Source organism: Calidris pugnax, unplaced genomic scaffold (assembly GCF_001431845.1).
Source record: "Calidris pugnax isolate Ruff unplaced genomic scaffold, ASM143184v1 scaffold9, whole genome shotgun sequence".
NCBI lineage: Eukaryota > Metazoa > Chordata > Aves > Charadriiformes > Scolopacidae > Calidris > Calidris pugnax.
Genome location: NW_015090778.1, coordinates 4,073,157 through 4,094,545, shown reverse-complemented (window position 1 = coordinate 4,094,545; position 21,389 = coordinate 4,073,157). Strand labels below are relative to the sequence as shown.

Below are 21,389 nucleotides of genomic sequence, written 5' to 3'. Positions count from 1 at the left end.
GCGCTCCGCCGGGGGACTCTATTACCGGGGACAACCCGGGCCCCGGCATCGGGTTCCGGCGGCGGCTGCGCCCGGGCACTCAGCGGGGCCCGGCGGGTACCGGGGGGTCCTCATACACGGATAACGGCATAACCCACCGCCTCTCCCGCCCGGGTGGGCGTTCCTGCCCCGCCGGTGGTCCTGTGGAGGACGTTCTCATCATCTTTAAGCGTTCTCTGTGAAATCAGTTAGTCCTTGAAAAATGGAAATAAAAATACAAAATACAAAAAAATTGACATCTGCCCGCAAATCAAGTGGAAAGATTACAGGTAACTCCTGTAATTTGCATTATTTGCTTTGAAATGCTGGGTTTGGTCATCGTGTCCAAGTTACGGGAGAGGGAAGAGCTGGTGGAAATTTCCCAACTGTAAAAAGTCAAAATAATAATTTAAAACTCCTAGTCATTTCTGTTCTAGTCTGCTCTGTGTGCCCACGCCGGGGTCCGCAGTGGTGAGGCTCCGGCGAACCAGTCTGCCTTCTCACTGCAACTGGAGCAACATAAAGCAACTGGAAGAGGGACCAGTTCCGCCCCCCCTTTCCCAAAGCAAACACCCCCCCTCCCATCTTACCCCAAAACCCAGGCTGCGGGATGTCAAGACCAAAAATTCACACAAGTTGGGTTGCGTCGGTTTCAATTACACTCTTCCAAATGTTCCAGTGAGTGGTTAAATCACCCTGAAATTGCAAAGCTGGACAAGAAGGTCATGGTGCCCGACGGCGCTGGGCAATGGCGGCGTCATGGAGGGAGCTCTCAATGGAGGCAACACTGGTGTCGGCGTGAAGCCCTCCCTGGCTGCCACCAGTCCTGCCCTGGGGCTCACAGGATCAGCACTTCAAGCTCTTCAAAAAGATATCATTTAATTAAAAAATGTAATTAGAGTGATTTCATGCACATGGGACGAGCAAACTGATTTTAAGAAAGTGGGAAATAGTTGGAAATTAGTATGTGAAGCTCAGTAAAGATGAGGTACAAAGCCACATCTAGAAGGGGAAAAAAAAACCCACAAAATGAGCAGAAACTGGTTCCAAGATGAAACAGTAAGATTTAGCTTAGATCTGAGGGGCTTTTTCCCCCCAATGTATAAGGGAATTGTTAAGGGAACACCCACTCGGGAGGTCAGTAACTGCGTCAGGGGTGGTGTCGGTGCCCTTCACCCTGCCAGGGAGCAGAAGGGACTGTGACAACCCTCAATCGGCCACCCAGGTCTGTGTCCTCTGCTGCCAGCCATGAGCTAACCTCCCTAGGATGGCTCCTGCCACCGCACTGTGTGCCCGGGCCATGTCTCAGCTCCATCGCACCCCATGGGGCCAGACATCAGCCTGCACCGCACTTGGTCTCCTTCACACCCAGCCACGCACCCAGGGGGTTCCTCTGTGGCATCATCTCCCCATGGCGGTGCCTCCTCACCCATCAGGTCCCTCATGGAATCGTTTTGGTTGGAGAAGTCTCTTAACGTCATCAAGTGCAACCATTGCCCCAGCACGGCCATGTGACCACCAGATCATGTCCCTCAGCATCACGCCTACCCGTCCTTTAAATCCCTCCAGGGATGGCCACTCAACCACTTCCCTGGGCAGCCTGTTCCAATGCTTGACAACCTTCTCTGTGAAGAATTTTTTCCTAATTTCTCATCTAAACCTTCTGTGGTGCAACTTAAGGCCATCTCCTCTCCTACCGGGAGAGGAGACCGGCCCTAGCTTGCTACACCTCCTTTGAGGCAGTTGTAGAGAGCGAGAAGGTCTCCCCTCAGCCTCCTCTTCTCCAGGCAGAACGACCCCTGGGGCTCCCTCAGCGGCTCCTCACAAGGCTCGTGCTCCAGACCCCTCACCATCTTCCTTGCCCTTCTCTGGACATGCTCCAGCCCTCAGCGACCCCGCACAGGCCGGGCGGCGGGAAGGGGCCCGGCCCTCTGCCCGGTCTCCCCCTCACCCGCCACCGCCGCCATCTGGAGCCGGGGGCAGCGGGCGGGGGACGAGGATGGCGGCGGCCGCCGGCGGGTCCGGCTCGCGCTCCACCGGGCCCCTGAGGCGGTGAGGCGGCGCGCGGTGCATTGTGGGCAGGGCGAGGAGCCGCGCCGCCATTTTGTCTCTGTCACTGTCGGCGGTGGCGCGGTCTGTTGGGGAGGAGAGGCGGCGGCGGAGCCGGTGCTTGGCGAGGGGGGATTCGGCCAGGAGGACAAGATGATATCGGCCGCCCAGCTCCTAGATGAGCTTATGGGCCGGGACAGAAACCTGGCCCCGGATGAGAAGCGCAGCAACGTGCGGTGGGACCATGAGAGCGTGAGTGAAGCGCGGAGCCGCCTCTCCCCTCCCTCTCTCCCTCCCTCCTTCCCATCCCTCTCGCAGGGCCGGGGTTCGGCCGTAGCGATACGGGCCGCGGGTGCTACAGCTTCTGCCGGCCCGGGGACAGCAGCGGGGGCGAGGGGAAAGGATGGAGGTCCTGACGGTTGGGGGGTGCGGGCCGGGCCTTTGGTGCGGGCCCCGAGGCTGCGGGGCTCCTGCATGGCGGCCGCGGGGCGGGCTAGGCCAGGCCCGGGCCGTTGCGCGGGAAGCTCGTTGAGCCTTGAGAGGAGGAGGAGGAACCCGGTGGCCGGGAGGGAGGAAGATCCCGCCGTAGTAAAGCTGTGCGAGAGGGTTTGCGCCGTTGTTTGGGCAGCTGGGAGGAGAGCGGCCTTGTGTTTGGGGTTCGGCGCAAGGCGGGGAGGCTGCGAGCGCTGTGGCGTGTTCTCCGCGGAGGGGTGGGTAATCGGGAACAGGGGTTTCCGAGGGGCCTGGTGATGGCTGGGATCTCCCCTGGGGAAAAAGAAAAATAATGTGTTGGGAGAGGGGGGCGGGGATTGTGGAATTCTGCTTTTCTGAAGCCTGTTGGCTTGTAGGAAAGGAGATGAGGCAGATGTTAGTAGTTTGGAAGACAAGTGTTTCTGGATCCCTTCCTGAGCGAGGTGTTGGGGAAGGAAACAGGAGGGTATAGACATTCTAACTTAACTGTCTGGAGGTTGTAGTAGAAGACAGAACCATAAGACTTTTGAAACTGAGGATTTTACTAAGAAAAGCTTGATTCCTTCCCAACTTTTTCAGCCAAAGGGAGTTCCAAAGCTCCTGGGGGGAACTAACCTAAACAGTAGTATTGTTAAAAGAAAGTGTCATAGTTACAATAGTTTATTTATTACCTGCGTGATAGGAATGTCTATGGCTTAAGCTGCAAAAAGCATTTAGCTCCTCCCCCTCCGTTTGCATTTTCTTGGGATGTTGTTAGAATGGGAGGAGAGAGAAATGCTTGCTTTTGGCGGTTCTAAATTGCATTGAATCACAGAGGTGGGAATTCATGCTTTCAAACAAGAGTTATGTCATCTTAAAGATGGCTAATACATGTTTTAATTTGTCTCGGAATGCATGAGGTAAGGTCAAATACCTCTCTTGCCTTAAGACTCTGCAAGTGCAAGGAGCTCACCCCCCTACCCCCTTTTGGAAAAATACTGTTATATAGGTAAGCTGTGCACGTCAGGAGGAAGTAGTGAGTTCAGCAAGTTTTCATGACCTTTTAATGTCTTTGTAGACTTCTCTTGTTAACAACATATCATTAATCGAGTGTTCAGTTACTTAGTTACTTTTTTTTTTTTTTTTTTTGATTCTGTACTCAAAATAAGGAGTTGTTCAGCTTTGGAAATACAAAGTAAATGGCTTGAGCCATGTTGGTCCAGGTAGAACAGATAAGGGGATTCTTTGGGTTTATTTCCTATCGAGTGTTTAGTTTCTTTGTTTTTTTTTTTTTTTTTTTTTTGATTCTGTACTCAAAATAAGGAGTTGTTCAGCTTTGGAAATACAAAGTAAATGGCTTGAGCCATGTTGGTCCAGGTAGAACAGATAAGGGGATTCTTTGGGTTTATTTCCTAAGGTGAGATTCTCCCCGCCCCTCTTTAATCAAGTTTGCATTACTTTCTTCATCTTCAAATGAGCACGTTTTTCAATTGTAGGCTGAAGAGATTGACTATAACCATAGGAATCTGTTTCTAAACTGTACTTCAGTTTTGTTGTTTTGGAAATGAGGCCTTGTTTCTTCTGTTCTCCTTTGACAGTTCAGAAAGTGGAGAGCTGTCCTCTGAGGCCAGTGGGACCTTTACAGGCTTAGGGTTGAGCCTTTCAGTCTTGCAGGAACTGCTGCTGTTTGCGCTGCTCCTGCTTTTATTTATGAAGTTTATGGGACCATAATTAAATGCTTCCTGTCCAAAGGAATGTTTTCATAGATTCCTATAGTCAACTGACAAGTTAATAAAAAGAAAAAAATTACCCCTGTTAACACATAAAGATGTGTTTCGGTTTCATTTCCTGCATCACCTAAAGATGAAATTTGCAACACTGACATGTTTTAAGAGAGGAAATGCAGATAAGGTTCAAATAATAACATTAATTCATCTGCTTGGCTGCTGTTCTGCTTTTCAGATGAAATGCATGTGCTTGTAAAATTAGAAATATATCAACATGTAGCTTTTTGAATTTAAGCATGTTGTACTCACACCAAAGTTTAGGATTTTGTGTCACATTTCATCAGTTTTAGATATGGAAGGTTATCAAAACAAGCTCCTCTCTGTTTTCTTTAGCGTTTGTAAATTGCACCTAGGTAGCTCTCAAAAACTGTATGGAAGATGGAATGAAATAGAAGATAGGAGTAGGTTGTTCTGAAGGTGTGGAAGCAGAGTGGGATACCTGAGCAAATAATACTTGCAGTTCTAATGGAACACATTGATCATGTATTGTAAAGCATTTTGTGGAGCTTTAGTTCTTACTTTAAAACTTTGACATGATTAAAACCTTTAGTCTTAAAAAATTGAAATCCCAATTGTTGTATATTTCAGCATTGCAGCAGGTATTGGTTGATATATCCCAGTTTTAGCATAAAAACATTCTGGGTTGTATGCAGGAGAAAATTATTTGTATCACATATTTTAGTCTTTCAGTTTACTGTCATATCCATAGACAAATTACGTTTCTGGAAGAGAAACTTTATTGATTCATGTGTTCCTACTTTAATACACCACCTATATAGAACCAAGTTCATGTGGAAATGACAGTTGTGTAAGGGTTCTGAGGCTGTTCTGTAGCACAAGAAAGCCCAGCATTGACTGCCTCTGCTTCCTATAAGGCTTTAAGATTGTGATGGTTCCTTCAAAGTAAATTTAGAAAGTGGGGAGGGGTGAAGAGGTGTTACGGACAAATGACTGTGAGCAGTTATCTTCCATAGGAATGCTGTTTCTCAAAATGTAAGTTCTGTATTTAAAATAAGATCTGATGGTATTAGCTATTTATAAAGTTACACTTTTTTTTTTAATGCCAAAGACCTAAATTGGTTTGCATTTAGATAGTGTCTCAGAACTCAATGCTCCAGGGGGTGAGGATTTAAGTGTTACTTGTTTTGGAAGAATATTAGTGATGGCAGGTGAATACCCATACTAAACTGCCTGTTGCTCTGTTTCTGCAAATATGGCATGTATTTCCATATTTCTTCTGACTTGTGCTAAGAGCTGTGCTCTGATAAGCCATGGATGAGTAATGCCATTTGAAGCATATCACCTCTGTTTCAGTCCTTTAATGGCCCTGTGATGCTTCAGCCATTTCTTGGCCCTTTTTATTCTTACTCATCATTGATTGCTTAAGACCAACTGTAAGTGCAGCCGACCGGCATCTACAGCCTGTTAAGGCAGACATAGCACACAGCGAAGCTAAGCCAGAATGATAACTTTCAAGATAGCTGCAAGATTTTCTCAAGTAATGTTTTTCTATTGAAGCAAAATCAGTTGAAGAGCATAATGTAACAGGTACGAGAGAGGGAGAAAATTGCGGCAGGCACACTAGTCTGAACCACTCCAATGTAAGTATTTTTCTGCAGGCTGCCTCTTCAGAGAGAATGTCAAGGAATTCACTAGGTACCATAGTTGGGAGAAAATCAGTGCAGCTTTTCACTGCATGTGGTTTGTTGGGTTTTTTTTTTAAGCTTCATATTTTAGAATTGGTCACAACAGTTTTTGGTTGTAGCCATTAGCTCATAAGAGGAGGCTTTTCCTAGCAGTTGTGCATCATGAATTTGTGGCTGCCCCATCCCTGGAGGGGTTCAAGGCCAGGCTGGATGGGACTTTGAGTAACCTGGTCTGGTGGGAGGTGTCCCTGCCCAGGGCAGGGGAGTGGAACTAGATGTTCTTCGAGGTCCCTTCCAACCCAAACCGTTCTATGATTCTGTGATAAAATATTTTTAATTATTTCTGGTGTTGTTTTGGTTTTTTTTTCCTTCATTATATTTCTGCCCCTTCTAACTTTTTCTTTGCTCCTTTTGTTGATACTTGCCTCAAAGCTGTTACAGACCAGCGTCCATAATTTTTGAGCTGGTAGAAGATGTTCTACAACTCTTTTTTACAGTGTAACACAGTCAGACCATTCTTATTGTGCTCTCTCTGTCTTAGGAAATCGTCTCATCCATCCCTGAAATTTTTTTGGGGGGAGGAAATGCCTTTTCAGCAACCCTAATACTTGGTTCTGAGGATGAGAAAATGCAGGAGAAAGAGAATGTAGAGAGAAATTACATTTCTATTGACTAGTACAGGAGTTTGTCCCAGGAACTGCTCCCTTGAAACAACTTGATATTAAACCAAGGGATATTGCAGCTTTCAGAGAAGAGAGCAGATTCAGAAACCAGTTTTTGTACAGTAGCTTTCTCCTTGCTTCCTGAGAAGAAGAAAAAAACTGTGATTTTATGTGGTGGTTTCTTAACTATTCTTGATAAATTGCTTCAGATAGGTGCCACAGTGTCCTAACCTGGATCACGGCAGAAATATTCAAATTATATAACAAAAGAGATCTTTGCTTTGTTTTTCATGTCCATGGCCTGGTAGTAGAAAGCTTGAATGTGTAAGGCAGTCGGGCCAGTTATAACTTCTGTAGTCTAGCAGTTGGCATGGTAAAATAAATGACTGGTCTAATTTGATCAACAGGAGTTGCAGGCATTTCGGTGAGATGTTGGTGTGGGATAGGTTTTGGCTCTCTCGCTTGACCCCTGTTTATTAAGATACTTCAAAATATATCTTAGGAAGTAGTATGTTGCAAATCTTTGTCCACAATATATATATGGGAGTATTAGAACTGGGCTACAATACACAGGAGCAATTATTAGATTTGCCAAATACTAGAAACTGATATAAAAGAGAGGTTTGAAGAATGTCCAAACTAGTTTTGGTTCGACGCTACAATTAATTAGTGGTAGTCACATCCAGGGGAAGGGTCTATTGAAGAATTAATTATTTAAGATTACTTATGAAGTTAAGAGTTAAAGTATTTCTGATTTGAATCATTTTGGCTGTTCTGGTGGATAGATGGGAGATATTTCTGAGTATGAACTGCAAGAACTGACCAACTTGACCAGCTAAGCACATGCTCATGGGTGAGGGTGAATAATCTTTTTAATAAAAGCTGGTTTTATCCCATCATATGTTAAGTATTTACTGGCCAGACTAACAAGTTGGGGTTTTTTTCTAACTTCCTGGTGGTATTTTTCTGTTATAAAAAAGAACCTGACTTGCTAATATAAAAATAGACTATGTAGAATCAAAACAAACCATTTTTTGTTTGGCAGGAAACCAGGTTAAAATGAATGTCTTCTGTGTCTGCCTTAAGAGGTAGACAGTGTCTCTGCAGATCGTTCTTAAAGTAGGGATTTTTAAAAGCATTGCAGCGGGGAAGGTTTGGACAGTTAGCTGTGTGTTCTTAAGTCTTTTGATTGTCATCAGGGTCCTTGAGGCAGTACCTTAGGTTTGAATGCTGATGGCTCCTCTTCTCCCAGCCATTGCAGAAGTGGAGGCTGAACACAAAGCCCTTACGGACGCGCTGAGAGGACCTTGCTTTCGTGCTCCCATGGCAGACATTTTCACCCTGTGTAGGTTTTCAGGGTTAAGGAATTTCATAGACACTTTTTTTCATTGTCCAATCTGATTTAATGCCTTTGAAAATGTCAAATACTCTATTATATTTACGAATAGGTGGCACTTTTCTCTGATCTTAAATATTTAGTGGTTAAAATTAAGAAATACTGTTATTGGAATGGAAAGATTTTTGGTGTTTTGTCTTAGAGGCACCTTGTAGCGCTCACTGCTGCCAAGTAACACAAAGGTAGAGGATGTACAAGTGTGATCCAGAAATTTTGCAGTGTACAAAGGGGATTTTTATACTGTATTTTTAGAAACAATTACCTATAATTGCTAATTCAATGATGCCTGTTTCTCTTTCCTCCTCTCAGGTCTGTAAATACTACCTTTGTGGCTTTTGCCCAGCAGAATTATTTACAAATACCCGTTCCGATTTAGGTAAGTCTATAAGTCTTGCTATTTTTATTCACTTATGTGTAATTACAATTGAACTCTTGTTTTTATTGTTTAATGCTCTGTCAAACCCCTCTGAAAATAGGCTCTTTTTTTTTAAGGATTGCCAGTGATATAGTATGTTAGGAGCCTACTTCCTCTAAGTGAGAAAACTTTTTTAAAACTTTTTCTTTTTCTTACAGTGTAAGTTAAATTATTGCATATGGGGTGCCTTTTCTGCTCCTAAAGTGTTGGCTTCTAATTTGGTTTATTCTACTGGGGCAGGGTTTTAACTTAATTGTGTGCAAGTATATGGTTTTGAGCTTCTTTATTTTAGAGATTCATTTACTGAAATAGTTATTACTGAAGGCCACCTCTATGTTATTAGTAGCTTTCAAGCAATGGTATGCAGATAATGTGTAGTTTGGGGATGGTAACTAGGAAAACCAGGCTTCTTGTCTTAGCATTAATTTCCAAGTCCACTGAAGAGTTTGGTAAGCTGGGGAAGGTGCAGAATTTTAACATGACTGTCTTCATGAACTCAGGCTACATACCTCTGAGTCTATTGTGGAGATCAACGTTTTAAGTAGCCCTTTTTTGTATTACAAAGAACACTGTCTAGAGCTTAGAACATGCTGCTTGTTGAAATTGTCCTTTATATGTCATTTTACTTTTTTTTTTATTTTGAAGGCCCCAGATGTTTACGGAATTATTTTGTTTGTGCAGTTTTACCAGTGTAGAACTTGATCTGGAAATTCTGTTTTATACGAAGACTTTATATGTCATTCAGAATCTTCTTTGGTTTTATAATTACTAAACCATGTTGGCATTCTTTTTCTTTAATGCGTCTTTCAAACTCTAAGCAAAGGAAGCACAAAGGCAGGCATAAAAGTCCCTGGGAAGTGTTTATAACTCTGGTCTATCATGGTGCACAAATGCTTTTGGAGTGTGAATACAGCATTCAAGAATGCAAGCTTAAACATTTTGTGTGGTCTTTTTAGGTCCTTGTGAAAAAATTCATGATGAAAATCTACGTAAACAGTAAGTATGTTGGTTGATATGTTAATGCAAATGATGATACTAGCATGCTTGAAATTCTTAAAAACCAACTAAAGCATGAGAAACTAATTGATTTTTGATTTACATAAATACATATCTAAATGTATAATATTCTTTTACCTTGAGCAAGAATTTATAACATTGCATGTTTTGTTATTTATTGTTCATTACATGAGCTTTCATTTTTAAAATGTTTTATAGGTATGAGAAGAGCTCTCGTTTTATGAAAGTGGGCTATGAAAGAGACTTCTTACGCTATTTGCAAAGCTTACTTGCAGAGGTAGAACGCAGGATTCGAAGAGGCCATGCTCGTTTGGCACTGTCACAGAATCAACAGTCTTCTGGGGTGAGTCTGGAAGAATCATTGAGGCAGTTTTTCCCCTAGATAGCGTCTTTATGTTCTTTTCACCTCGTCTCTTCGAGTAAAATACATTGTTTTCCAGAAGATTCCCATTAGGTAAGTCTCTTGATCTGCCTGCCAGCAGATTGCATCTAGCCCTAACGGACAAGCCAAGTGGCTTCACAAGAGTCCCTCTGTTCTCCTCGCCTCTGTTTCCTTGGAGTATTTATCTGTTCTTCACCCTTTCAAGTGTTGCCTTTACCTTGTTAACCTCAGTTTACCTTCTCTCCCTTAGTTGCATAGCCCTCCCTCCCTCCACTGGGAAGCTCTGTCACATTGATATTACTGAAGTAGGCAAGTACTGGGTCTTTCAGCAGCTGTGGAGCTAAATCCCCCCATCAGATGCTGCACTTGGGCAGTACCCTCTTTCTGCTCCAGCACCACCATTGGCAGGCAATGATGAAATTGTGAAAGTTTGAGAAACACTTCTGTGTTTCTCACTTCCAAACTGCATCCTAGACAGCTGTTAATGAAAAACTTAAACGTAAAATTTTTCTTCCAGTCAGTTTATTCCACTTGTGTTTTTGTACACTGACTGATTTGGAGCAGTGACTGTGGCCTGTGCTTTGAGGGTTTCCTTTTTACTGCCCCAAGTAATTATTCTGTACAAAGTCCATTTGCTTCAGAAGAAGCTGTGGACAGTATCTCAGTTGAGAGTTGTTGGCTGGGGAGTAGAGCAAAGGTTGGGGGGGAAGCAGGTGTAAGTCTATTCCGGCAGCTTACAGAGAGGACATTACTAACAAGTACATTTTGGATGAAGTGAGATTCTTTTTGCATTTATGCTCAGAAATTAGATTTCAGAGCCCACAGAAATTCTAAGTCGTACTTGAGTGTCTGCAACGATATGTAATCGATGCATGGCATTTCCAGAGTTTAAATTTAGGACTTTGAATTCAGATGTCTTACCTTTTATGGGCAGGGCCTTGAACGTTTTTGTTGATTTAGGAGGAATTATTGTGACTGGAACTTGCTTCATGCAGCAAGAGTTGGAGTAAGCTGTGCTGAGGAGTGTTTTATGTTAGACTAGACTATTATTAGTGGGTCCTCATGGGAGAAGAGGCAGGAGGATGTTATTCCTGAAGTGTCTGTGGAGCATGAGAAGACATACATTCATGTGTTTTAAAGCTATTTTAACTTAATAAAAAAGACACACTTGTACTGTTTGACAGGGAGCGGGACCTACTGGTAAAAATGAAGAGAAGATCCAAGTGTTAACTGACAAAATTGATGTACTTCTACAACAGGTAAGTGGTTTTTACCCCCCGTAACAGAGATCTCTTGCTTTTGTTCCTTGATTAAAAATTATAGTTGAATTTTTTTTTATTGTCCTTTAGATTGAAGAACTGGGTTCAGAAGGGAAGGTGGAAGAGGCACAAGGAATGATGAAACTTGTTGAACAGTTAAAGGAAGAGAGAGAATTGCTGAGGTCTACAACTTCGGTAAGTGATGTGTTTGTAGTTCTGTCAGACTTATTTCAGGATTTGGTGCAACAGTATGTTCTTAATAACCTCGTCCTTCCACTGAAGGCATGCAAGTTCTGGGCACAATTCTTTAGGCAATAACGTGACATTTTAGTGTGTTAATCCGGTGTGTTGATTCAGAGTGCTACCTTGAGAGTGGGTTTCATGCACACAAGTTATGACATTATGTACACAGCAGTCCTGCAGGTGAGCTTGAATTTTACTGCTCTGCAGTCTCTGCAATATTATTTCACTGAATTACCAATCTGACTGTGGTACAGAAAGCCCTTGTGTTAGGGCTGTGACTAGAGACCGGTGTCTCTCTGGCTTGGAGAGCTGCAGAATCCAAAGGGAATGAGTTGAGTAGGAAGTTCCTGTCAACAAAAATGAGTTTTATGTTTAAATATTATATTTTGATATTTAATAATATGCTCAAATGTGATTCCTGTTCTATTTTTTTAAAAGTTCTTAAATATTGCAGGCAATAGTGTTTGTGTCCGTATTGTATGATTCATGGACATTGCACAGCAGTAATCACTTGGATTTATGTTGAAATATCGCTGTGTTTCTCATACATCTGTTGAAATAGTGAATTAATTTCACCACCATCCTTGCCCTGTTCATCTTGTGGGCGCAGTGCTACAAGGACAAAGCAATTTTCAGCTTTCACTAGTGCTTAGGATTGGACAACGGTAACAATAAAGTTCTGAATGTCTTCACTGGCTTCTGGCTTATCAAATATTTTTCTTTTGCAGACAATTGAGAGCTTTGCAGCCCAAGAAAAACAAATGGAAGTTTGTGAAGTTTGTGGAGCCTTTTTAATTGTAGGAGATGCACAGTCCAGGGTAGATGACCACTTGATGGGAAAGCAGCACATGGGTTATGCCAAAATAAAAGCTACTGTAGAAGACTTAAAAGTAAGCATCTCTTCAGTTATTGAACATAAAAAATTGCTTGGAGGCTTCCTGTAGCAAACAAAAACTGTCCAGTGGACTTTCTCAAGTTGGTGAAATGTTCCAAAGATGGTATATAAAAATTAAATGGAATCTCACTGCACATTTGGCATTGTGCTTGCACTGACATTCTTTGTCATATGTGATTACACAAAGTATAAGTAAAGACATACATTCAGGACAGGATTTTTTGTAGTTTTGTGGCCTTTGTAAAGAACTGTCGTGTGGCCTCTGTTCTCGTGAGAATGACAAGCAAAATAATCCTGCAAGACAAACTATTTCCGTTTCAGGATTTTAGAAAGTGCTTCTATGTAGGTCATCCCTTGTTTGGAAAAAAACCCTGAAATATTTTTAAAGCTTAAGGTTCTACATGCTCAGAATGTATAGACTAAGTTATATTGAATGATTTATCTTGAGTAATCTTCGTTTCTTACTGTGAACTTTTTTTTAAGGAAAAGTTACGAAAAAGAACAGAAGAACCTGACCGTGATGAGAGGTTAAAAAAAGAAAAATTAGAACGAGAAGAGAGAGAGAAAGAGAGGGAACGGGAAAGAGAGGAGCGGGAAAGGAAGAGACGACGTGAAGAGGAAGAAAAGGAAAAAGAGAGGGCTCGTGATAGAGAGAGGCGTAAAAGGAGTCGTTCACGGAGTAGACATTCGAGCAGAACATCTGACAGAAGATGCAGCCGCTCACGAGACCACAAAAGATCAAGAAGCAGAGAGAGAAGGCGAAGCAGGTACGTGCGTGTGTGTCTGTGTAAGTATTTTCATGCAACTTTCCAAAATGTACAAATCTTGTGGGGACTTGGTCTGTCAGCCTGGATCATATCACTGATTTGTTAGCTTCACTGTTCTTATCTCTAAGTGAAGACATACTTTAGTGGTTCTAAGGCTAAGTTTTGCTGCACGATCACTGTCTTCTCTCCATTTTTGGAAGTAGATGACACCATCGTGGTTGAAGTGGTCTTAGGAGGGAGGTTTGAGTAGACAAATGCTCCCAAAGAACAGGGTTCTGTTTTATTTTTTCCTTAAGTTGGTCTTTAATTCAAAGTAGTGGATGTTTTTAAGCTGTGGGGTTGAATGTCTGAATAAATGAGGAAGACAATATGAAGCCAGGTCTTATGTACTAAGAAATATTTATATACAGTATGCTAAGCCTTGCTTTAAGTATTTGTTTTTTGCAAAAAAAAAAAAATCAATGTATTAGAAAGTGGTTTACTGTTGTATCTTCTGAGTTAGAAAATACCAGCTGACATTTGCATTTTTGAAATTTTCTCTGCATGTTAAGGAGTCGTGACCGAAGAAGAAGCAGAAGTCACGATAGATCAGAAAGAAAACATAGGTCTCGTAGTAGGGACAGGAGACGATCAAAAAGCCGGGATCGGAAATCCTACAAGCACAGAAGCAAAAGCAGAGAGAGAGAACAAGACAGGAAGTCAAAAGAAAAAGGTATGTTTATGTGAAGACTGAGTTCGTATTGAGTTCTAAAGTCTCAAAAGTTCTTAGTCTTTTAGTGAGTGACTGAAAGTTCGTTTTAGCATCAAATCGGTTCTGGTTTTATAAGCATATGGTGCCGTTAACCAATTTGAAGCATTTTGTTTGTTCCAGTTATTGTTAATGCATGTGCATGCATACATACCACCCCAGTGTCCACCTCTTATCTGTTAAAGTAGTTATTAAAAGCTTACCACTTTGTCCACAAATTAAGTGTGTGAGGATTTTGATGTATTTTAAGACATGTTTACTGTTTACCTTTAGAAAAACATAAGCCTGTTATCAGACTTTCATAAGAGTGAATATCTTCTATTCCCACTGTTAGCAGCTGGTATGTGTTTTGTGGGAGATTGGTAGCTGGGTTTTCACGTGTACAATCTACTACTTCTGTAGGCTGTTGTGTTTCCTGTGTTTTCCTTTAACAGCACTTTTAGATATTTTTTTCTAATCTATGAATGGAGTCCAAGATAAATCTTGCAGAATTTCTTTAATGCTCTGAATTACAATTTCATGCCCTCTCCCCAATTTCCTGCTCTTCCCCACATCCTTCCCCCTTGTTGTTTTTTTTGTTTTGTTTTTCCCAACGAAGTGAGATTTGCTATGTCAGTATTAGTCCTTGGAACACTTCTGTAACAGTACATGCCAGGTACAACAGCATTGATGGTGACTCATTGCTTCATCAAAGGTTGGCGTTCAGAAGCTTTACCTTTAAGTAGGATTAAAAAGAGCTACAGAGAGAACACTACAGATTCACATTCTGTTAAAAGATACTAATTCACTGTTATTGTTAAATGTCCCCCTTTAAAAGCGTTTTGAAACTTCTAGAGGAATGTAATACTGACTTCTGGCTTAAACTACTGACTCTGCTGGGGTGCTGACTAACGTCCAGTCTGAAGCAGCCACCCCACTTCATTATTAGAGCTGACCATCAGTAATGGATTAAACAGTTCTGTTTCTAAGGTACTTTTGAGGTTCTCTGGAATGAAAGGTGCTACGTGCATGTTTCTGGATTGCATAGGCCTGTTTGCCTTACCCTTACTTTTCCATATTTATCCAGTGGATTAGTTCCCAAAAGTTGGTAATGCTTTATGTATTTTTCTTGCCTGACTTCCTCAGACCATTTTAATTTTTCTGGTTTATACTACGGTGCATCTTTAGTATTGATTCTTCTCTCATTTTGCTTTGCCCTTTATAAGCAAGTGGCTTTTTGCTGCTTGCTCTTTGGCAGTGGATCTGATGCATAGTGTTTCAACTCAGACTCAGTGTTGTAGCCTATTTTGTTACTTTATTCCTACCTGATACTGTGCCTTTTTTGCCTACTTTATAAACAGATTTCTGGTACTTAGTCAAGAATGTCCTATTCAGTATTCTCTTTGTATCTAGGCATATAAATAACTGTGTTCTTATTTATTCAGATTTGGTCTGTTTCTGAGCTTAATGGCTTTTCAGTTCTTTCCTTAATCCTTCCATAAACAACTGAGCTAGTGAACTTTTTTCAGCATCTCAATATTTTTAGTTTTAACTTGACTGATTTCATTGCTGGTCATTTATTTGCTGCTTGCTACTTTCTTCCTCCAGAAATGAGAACAGTGAGGTGATGCTATGAGCTGTGATGAAAATTCCACCTGGGAAAATCAATTACTTTTACTGCATGAGTAATCATAAAATTTGTAGAAACACAAATAGGCCTTAGTGCAGGACTGTAATGCTGAGGAAGTTTGTGTTTTTCTCTTTGTCGGGAAAATCTTTAATTAAAAAAGAGGGGGGAAAAAGTAAAAAAAAAAAAAAAAAAAAAAAAAACAAAACCAAAACAATAGTCTTTGGCAAGCAAGCATTGAATTTCTATGGTGAAGCTGTAAACACCATTGCATCCTTATGTTTGCAATGTGGCACTGTAGATATTTAGTTAAATGAACATTTTAAGCTACATACTTATCTGAAGTGTGTGGCTGGCTACCTGCTCTACTGTTTGCACCAAAAAGACATAATGTAGAAGTTAAGACTTAACTTACATTACATTTACTGCTCCGTTGGGAATATTGGCTTCAGAATCTAATTGTCTTTATATCCACCATTGATCTGCAATCATAAAAGTAAGCAGCAAAGACCTGGCTGTAACTACTCATGGTGTAGTGCCTTTCATCTTGAAATCTCAAACTGCTTTATAAACGTGAATCTTAGCAGGAAAAAAAGCAGGAACAAAAAGCAAGGCACAGTTGCCCGAGATTTGCCTACCGTTACACATTAAATTAATGCCGTATTTCTTTAAGTTCAGAAGTCCTGGCTTCTTGTTGACTAAAATACTGTGGAATACAGCAACCTTTAAGATTGTAAGAAAAAAGCATATGCAAAAATGGAGACGCTTAATTTCTGACTCAAGGTCAGGAATGGGGATGCATTTGCTAAAGGAGGGAGCCTGACAGCCATAAGCACCAGCTGAGCATTAGCTTAATATAAACCAGCAGAACACAACTACTCTTCAGCTTCAGAGTAGGTGAAATAAATAGGGTTGGGGTGGTTTTTTTTTTTAAAAAAAGGAAAATGTGTTCTGCAATTTACCTTCATTTTATGAAGGGTTAAGACTGGAACATACCTCTAGACCACTTAACATGGCTCTTTACTGTCCTTAATCTGGATTTATATACTTATATAAAATAGTTACATTTGTGATTGTGTTTTTGTGTCGGTGATTAAACCTCAGCAAATACTGTCAGAATGCTCAAACCCTCAGTAATAATGGATATTATGTTTGACTGATTTTTTGCATTCTCTGAACAGTGAAACCATTCACATTATCTTGGTGAGAATTCTCACAAAATATATCTCAGTTGCCCACATGGACTCCATCAGATAAAAGTGCATGTGTTGAATCAGGAGGCAAAGTCAGTATTATGTGATTATACCTAATAGATCACAGCTGAAATAATATACACAGTTTCAACAGCAAAATAACTGTGTGTGCTTTTAAAGAAGGAAATCTTACTGATTGAAAATACAGTGGAGGAACTTAACTGCTTGCAGATAATCCAGGAGTTGAAAGAAGTTCAGTTATGGGGCTATTTGTTGAATACACTCTCTCAGTTCTGCTTGGCAAACTGGAGGTTTGCTATTGTAAACCTATTTTATTATTAAAGTTTTTAGAAGAGTGTCGTCTTTCATACCACAGTTTAATAGTAGGTTTTTAACCTTAAACAAAATTATCCTTCCTGACCAAATTCAAGAAACAAACAAGACAGAACAAAACCCTGCACACTGCACATCCATAGGGCTATTAAGATCTACCGTATCTACATAGGACAGAAGATAAGATTATTGGACTGACTACTAGTCCTCTGCGGGGAAACAAGACTACTATTCCTCAGTGGATCTACGTGTGCATCGGAGATACCTATAAGACACAAAAAGAAGACTTTTTAACAAGGTTAGTTAGAGTGCAATCTACCTGCGGAGTTGCAAAACCGAGGGCAGACAGGTACAAAATTATTAGTTCTTCAGTTAGCTTTTTGGCATCGTGGCATGCTTTCTCCAAGCACCGTGCACTGGATGTGCTGCTCCAGGTGAAACCTCAGTCGTAGTGTTCATTAGGCAGTTGCCCTCATTTCTGTGTGGGGGCTTTACCCCTCCCTTTGGTGATCTGTTTTAAAACAAAGAAGTTGGGATGTTGCTTCTCCTTTAAAGCTTAATTTCTACTGTGTCTTCTGGAATATAAAAGTGTGTTATGCCAGTCTAGGTGATAACGTTATTTAAAACAGCTTTTTCAGAGTGTTCGATCTGTGTGCTCCTGTGTTGGGGATGTATATATATTTATATTATTTTAATTGCCCGGATGGCAGGGAATAATCAGAAAAAAGAGCGTGAATGTTGTTCTGTATGATGACATCTGAGAGGTTGGTTTTTCAGATTATTTTTTTTTCTCTCCAAAGTGTCTTTACTGATCAAAAGTTGAATATTACGGTGTGAAGTAATACAGAAAGAATTGATATTTTTATTAAATTTGCAAATACTGAAGTCATGGATGAGGCACGCAGCTCTAATACTGAATGGTTTTCATGCCATGGAAATATTTTTACTTCTGGCTTCCTTCCTTCTTTGAAGATTATTGAGGAAAAGATAAGTTTTTCAGCAGTGTAGCAAACTCTTCAGCCAGCTTTTCCAATTCATGGTGAAATTGTGGGGTCCTTCCCATCTTGCAGTTCCTTTGTCTTTGGAAAATAGTGCTTTATATGTACCTTCCAAACTGTCTCCCCGAGCCTTTCTAATGAGTGGATTATAAATGACTGCCACTTTTATAAAATTGAGAATTAATAATGCTGCAAGTGCGCAGCTTCTGTGACAGTAAGTTAATTTTGATTGTCACTGTGATCCCCATCTTCAAAGCTATCGGTGCTTAATATTGTTTGCTTCCCCAAGTATTTGATTGTTTGGGATTGCTAGTTTTTTAAATTGGCAAGTGTTGATTTATTTGATAATGCACTGATGCATCATCCCATCACTCTTTTCTCATTCTCTTTTCAAGAACCGTATTTAATGAGAATTATAAACCAAAGAAGGCCATACACTCATAAATTAAAACTTGGGGACAAAAAGAGTCCCGGGATAAGTAAGGAAGCCATGCACCATAATTACACATTTGCCTAACTTCTTGACTGCCTCTTTACCCCCAATTGGTGTATCTCAACAGACAGCTGAGGAGCTGCCCCTGTTAGGAGATCTGTCCTCTATCTTCTTTTCCCCACCCTGTACTGTCCCCTTTGACCTTTTTTTGTACCCTCTCCATTCCAGCATGGTAGTCTGAAGCCTATTTCTGTAATTTACTTAATTTATTACTGTTATTGCTATAGAAAGTAACTATCCCATTTTGTATGCAATATATATCTCACATGTGCAATGTTTGTTTTTACTTTGAAATCCATGGTCAATGTCTTCTTTCATGGCAGAAAAGAGGGGATCTGATGATAAAAAAAGTAGTATGAAGTCCAGTAGTCGAGAAAAACAGAGTGAAGACACAAATACAGACTCGAAGGAGAGTGATACTAAGAATGAGGTCAATGGGACCAGTGAAGACATTAAATCTGAAGGTGACACTCAGTCCAATTAAAACTGATCTGATATGACCTCAGATCAGACAGAGGTAAGTGCATTATTTCAAACTTTGATTAGGGCTTTTTGTTACTGTTTAACAGTGCAGCGTAAGTATGCACAGATGAAGATGGAACTAAGCCAAGTAAGAAGACATACTAAAGCACCTTCTGAAGGAAAAGACAGTGTAGTCCTGCAAAACATTTTGAGGTACATTGTTTTGTCTCAGCTATTTTGTAGCAGACTCGTGCCCCCATTAGTGTGCCTCTTTGGGACATATTTGTAATATAGCCACCATAGAAAAATTAATTATCCTTTTTTATTTTTAGGGATTTTGTTATCGTTTTTTTTAAAAAAGTTGAACTGTTTTTGTATTTAAGTCCATATTGTGTTGGTACATCAGCAGAAACTTTTGCTTTAATGCTTAATATTTGAGGCACATGTTGGACTACTTTGTTTTCATATAAACTGCTAGTATTTCTTTGTCAAGGATGTTTCTAGTTTTTTTGCTTTATTGCCTTGCATTCTAATGCAGTTTGTTCTGTAACTCGAGAGCCAGTAGCATTGGATTGATGGAAGTGTAGGGTTTATGAATTATTGCAGCTGACTACCATACCTCACACAGCGTTGGTGTTGTGAGCGGCCCATGAAAAACCAAATTAAAAATCAAGGATTCAGTCAAACTAAGCAGGTACTCATGCCAGGTACTCCTTTCTCTACCCACATCCATGTTTGAATGCTGTTGCCTGTAATCTTTAAGCTTACTGTTGTGTTTTTGATTTTCAAGATAGTGAAAAGGACTTTTTTTTTGTGTATTGTGTGAATACTGTTAATCTGATGTTAACAGACTGGAATTTTCTTTCAACTGTATGTAGGGATGCAGTGCTGCCCAGAATTAGATATCTTTAAAGAGTTTAAAATGCAATAAACACTACATAATAATCGCCTTGTTACTTTCAATGCAATTCAAGTCTTTAAGAGGTATGTGTTTAATATTTCCTACGGTGTAGGAGAATTTGCAATCAATCAGCCATAGTTCAGAGAGGTGGAATGGCTGGTAACGGGCTTCTAAGGCAAATGTAAATGCAAAGACAGATGCCACCAAATGATTACAATGTTCATGGAGAGAATGTATGCTGAGAAACTGTTTGTTGGAAATGAAAGAGCTAAATAATAGGAAATCCAAATACTGTATTAAAAGGAAAACTTGGAAGTTTTTTTCCCTGCTCTTGACATAGCTTTCTTACAGAAGGTCTTTAGTTGTATACCTGAAATAAGGAACTAACAATGGAGAGTACAGCTGATAAATGAGCTTCTTGCAACGTAAATTGTTACTGTAGTTTTCATTATTTATGCTAGGAACTCTTAAGCACTTAATGTTGATTATTAAACCATTAATGCTACATTATTGCTTCTAAAGCCAGTCATGTTCAATGTTGACATTTTTGTAGAGTTAAGATGACAGCTAACAACTGGGCCAATATATAGGAATGGTGACCTAAATGCTCTTAATGCTGTCTAATTGTCTGTTTTCCCAAAATTTTGCATTATAGGACTACTACATGAAGAGTCTGCGAAGACAGCGGAAGACAGCTTAAACTGAAGATCTGCTTTAAAATGAGGTGAAAGAAAGCTGTAGTGGCGTAGAAAAATATAAAGTTGAGTTAGAAATTTTTTTTTTTTATAAAATTTAATTCAGGACTGGTGTTTCCTCCCAGAGTTCAGAAAGATGTGTTGATAATAGCACATATGCTACTGAGAATATAAGTCCTGTATCCTTTTTTTCTTTAAGACTTTTTAAGATAAGAAACCAACATAACCTGAACACATGGCTTGCTCAGTGTTTAATTGCAAGTTTTCATTCTTGGACTTTAAAACACAAGAATAAATGTTTAGTATTTGTGTGAATCGAACTAAAATGAATCCCATTTTTACAACTAAGCTATTCCTAGCTTCTTGATATACGAGAAATGGAAATAAAGTATCTTTGAATTTCTGTTACAAATTTGATTGTCTCTGTCATTGAACGTTTAATATTAAATAAGTTTCTTTCCTAATAAATCTACTCATGTCTTCAAGTTTAGTCCATTAATTTGGATGCTTAGTTATTCTGTGGTGTTTGTGGGTTTGGGGGTTTTTTTTGATGCCATCAGTTAGCTTTCTTTTTCAGCAGTTAGATGGCAGCTGGTTGTGTCCCCCCAAAACAGTGCTTAGGCTTATGCTGCAGTTGGTTAAGGAATTGCAGAAATCTCACAATAAAAATGCAGGCCCTAAGCCTTTATAAAGCATTAGACTTGCACAGTGTTGTCATAAAGATGCCACTGCTGAGATTGGCCATCAGACTGCCTTTATATTTGCACTTCAGTTTGGAATATTAATTAACAACTGCATGCTGTTGGTAGATGTGCACAGTCTGTATGTTACACCAGATATAAGGGAAAAGAAACATCCCCTGTGCTTCCTCGTGAAGCTACAGGGTGAGCAAGTGTGGTTCTTGTTGGGATAGAACTGTAGTGGGGACTAGGCAGCAGGAGAGACAGCAAAGTGTGCTTCAGTGCTGTGTCTGT

At 40.5% G+C, this 21,389-nt stretch overlaps 1 protein-coding gene across 10 annotated transcripts; it reads left to right on the top strand.

Moving 5' to 3' along the window:
- The first annotated feature begins 2,107 nt into the window (after positions 1–2,107).
- On the top strand, positions 2,108–20,900 carry LUC7L3 (LUC7-like 3 pre-mRNA splicing factor). 10 transcript variants are annotated; one of them, XM_014951503.1, is made up of 13 exons: positions 2,109–2,319; positions 8,318–8,384; positions 9,380–9,419; positions 9,639–9,783; positions 11,007–11,081; positions 11,172–11,276; positions 12,053–12,214; positions 12,703–12,986; positions 13,538–13,698; positions 18,681–18,821; positions 18,927–19,032; positions 19,448–19,513; positions 20,376–20,900. In XM_014951503.1, exons 1-12 carry the CDS (start codon positions 2,221–2,223, stop codon positions 19,470–19,472), a joined length of 1,410 nt encoding a protein of 469 aa, XP_014806989.1. In that variant the 5' UTR covers positions 2,109–2,220; the 3' UTR covers positions 19,473–19,513; positions 20,376–20,900. The 10 variants fall into 10 exon arrangements, 9 of the variants coding, with proteins under 9 accessions (XP_014807033.1, XP_014807041.1, XP_014807003.1 ...); XM_014951547.1 differs by lacking the exon at positions 18,681–18,821 and having other exon boundaries at positions 2,108–2,319; XM_014951511.1 differs by lacking the exon at positions 19,448–19,513.
- Positions 20,901–21,389: the final 489 nt, after the last annotated feature.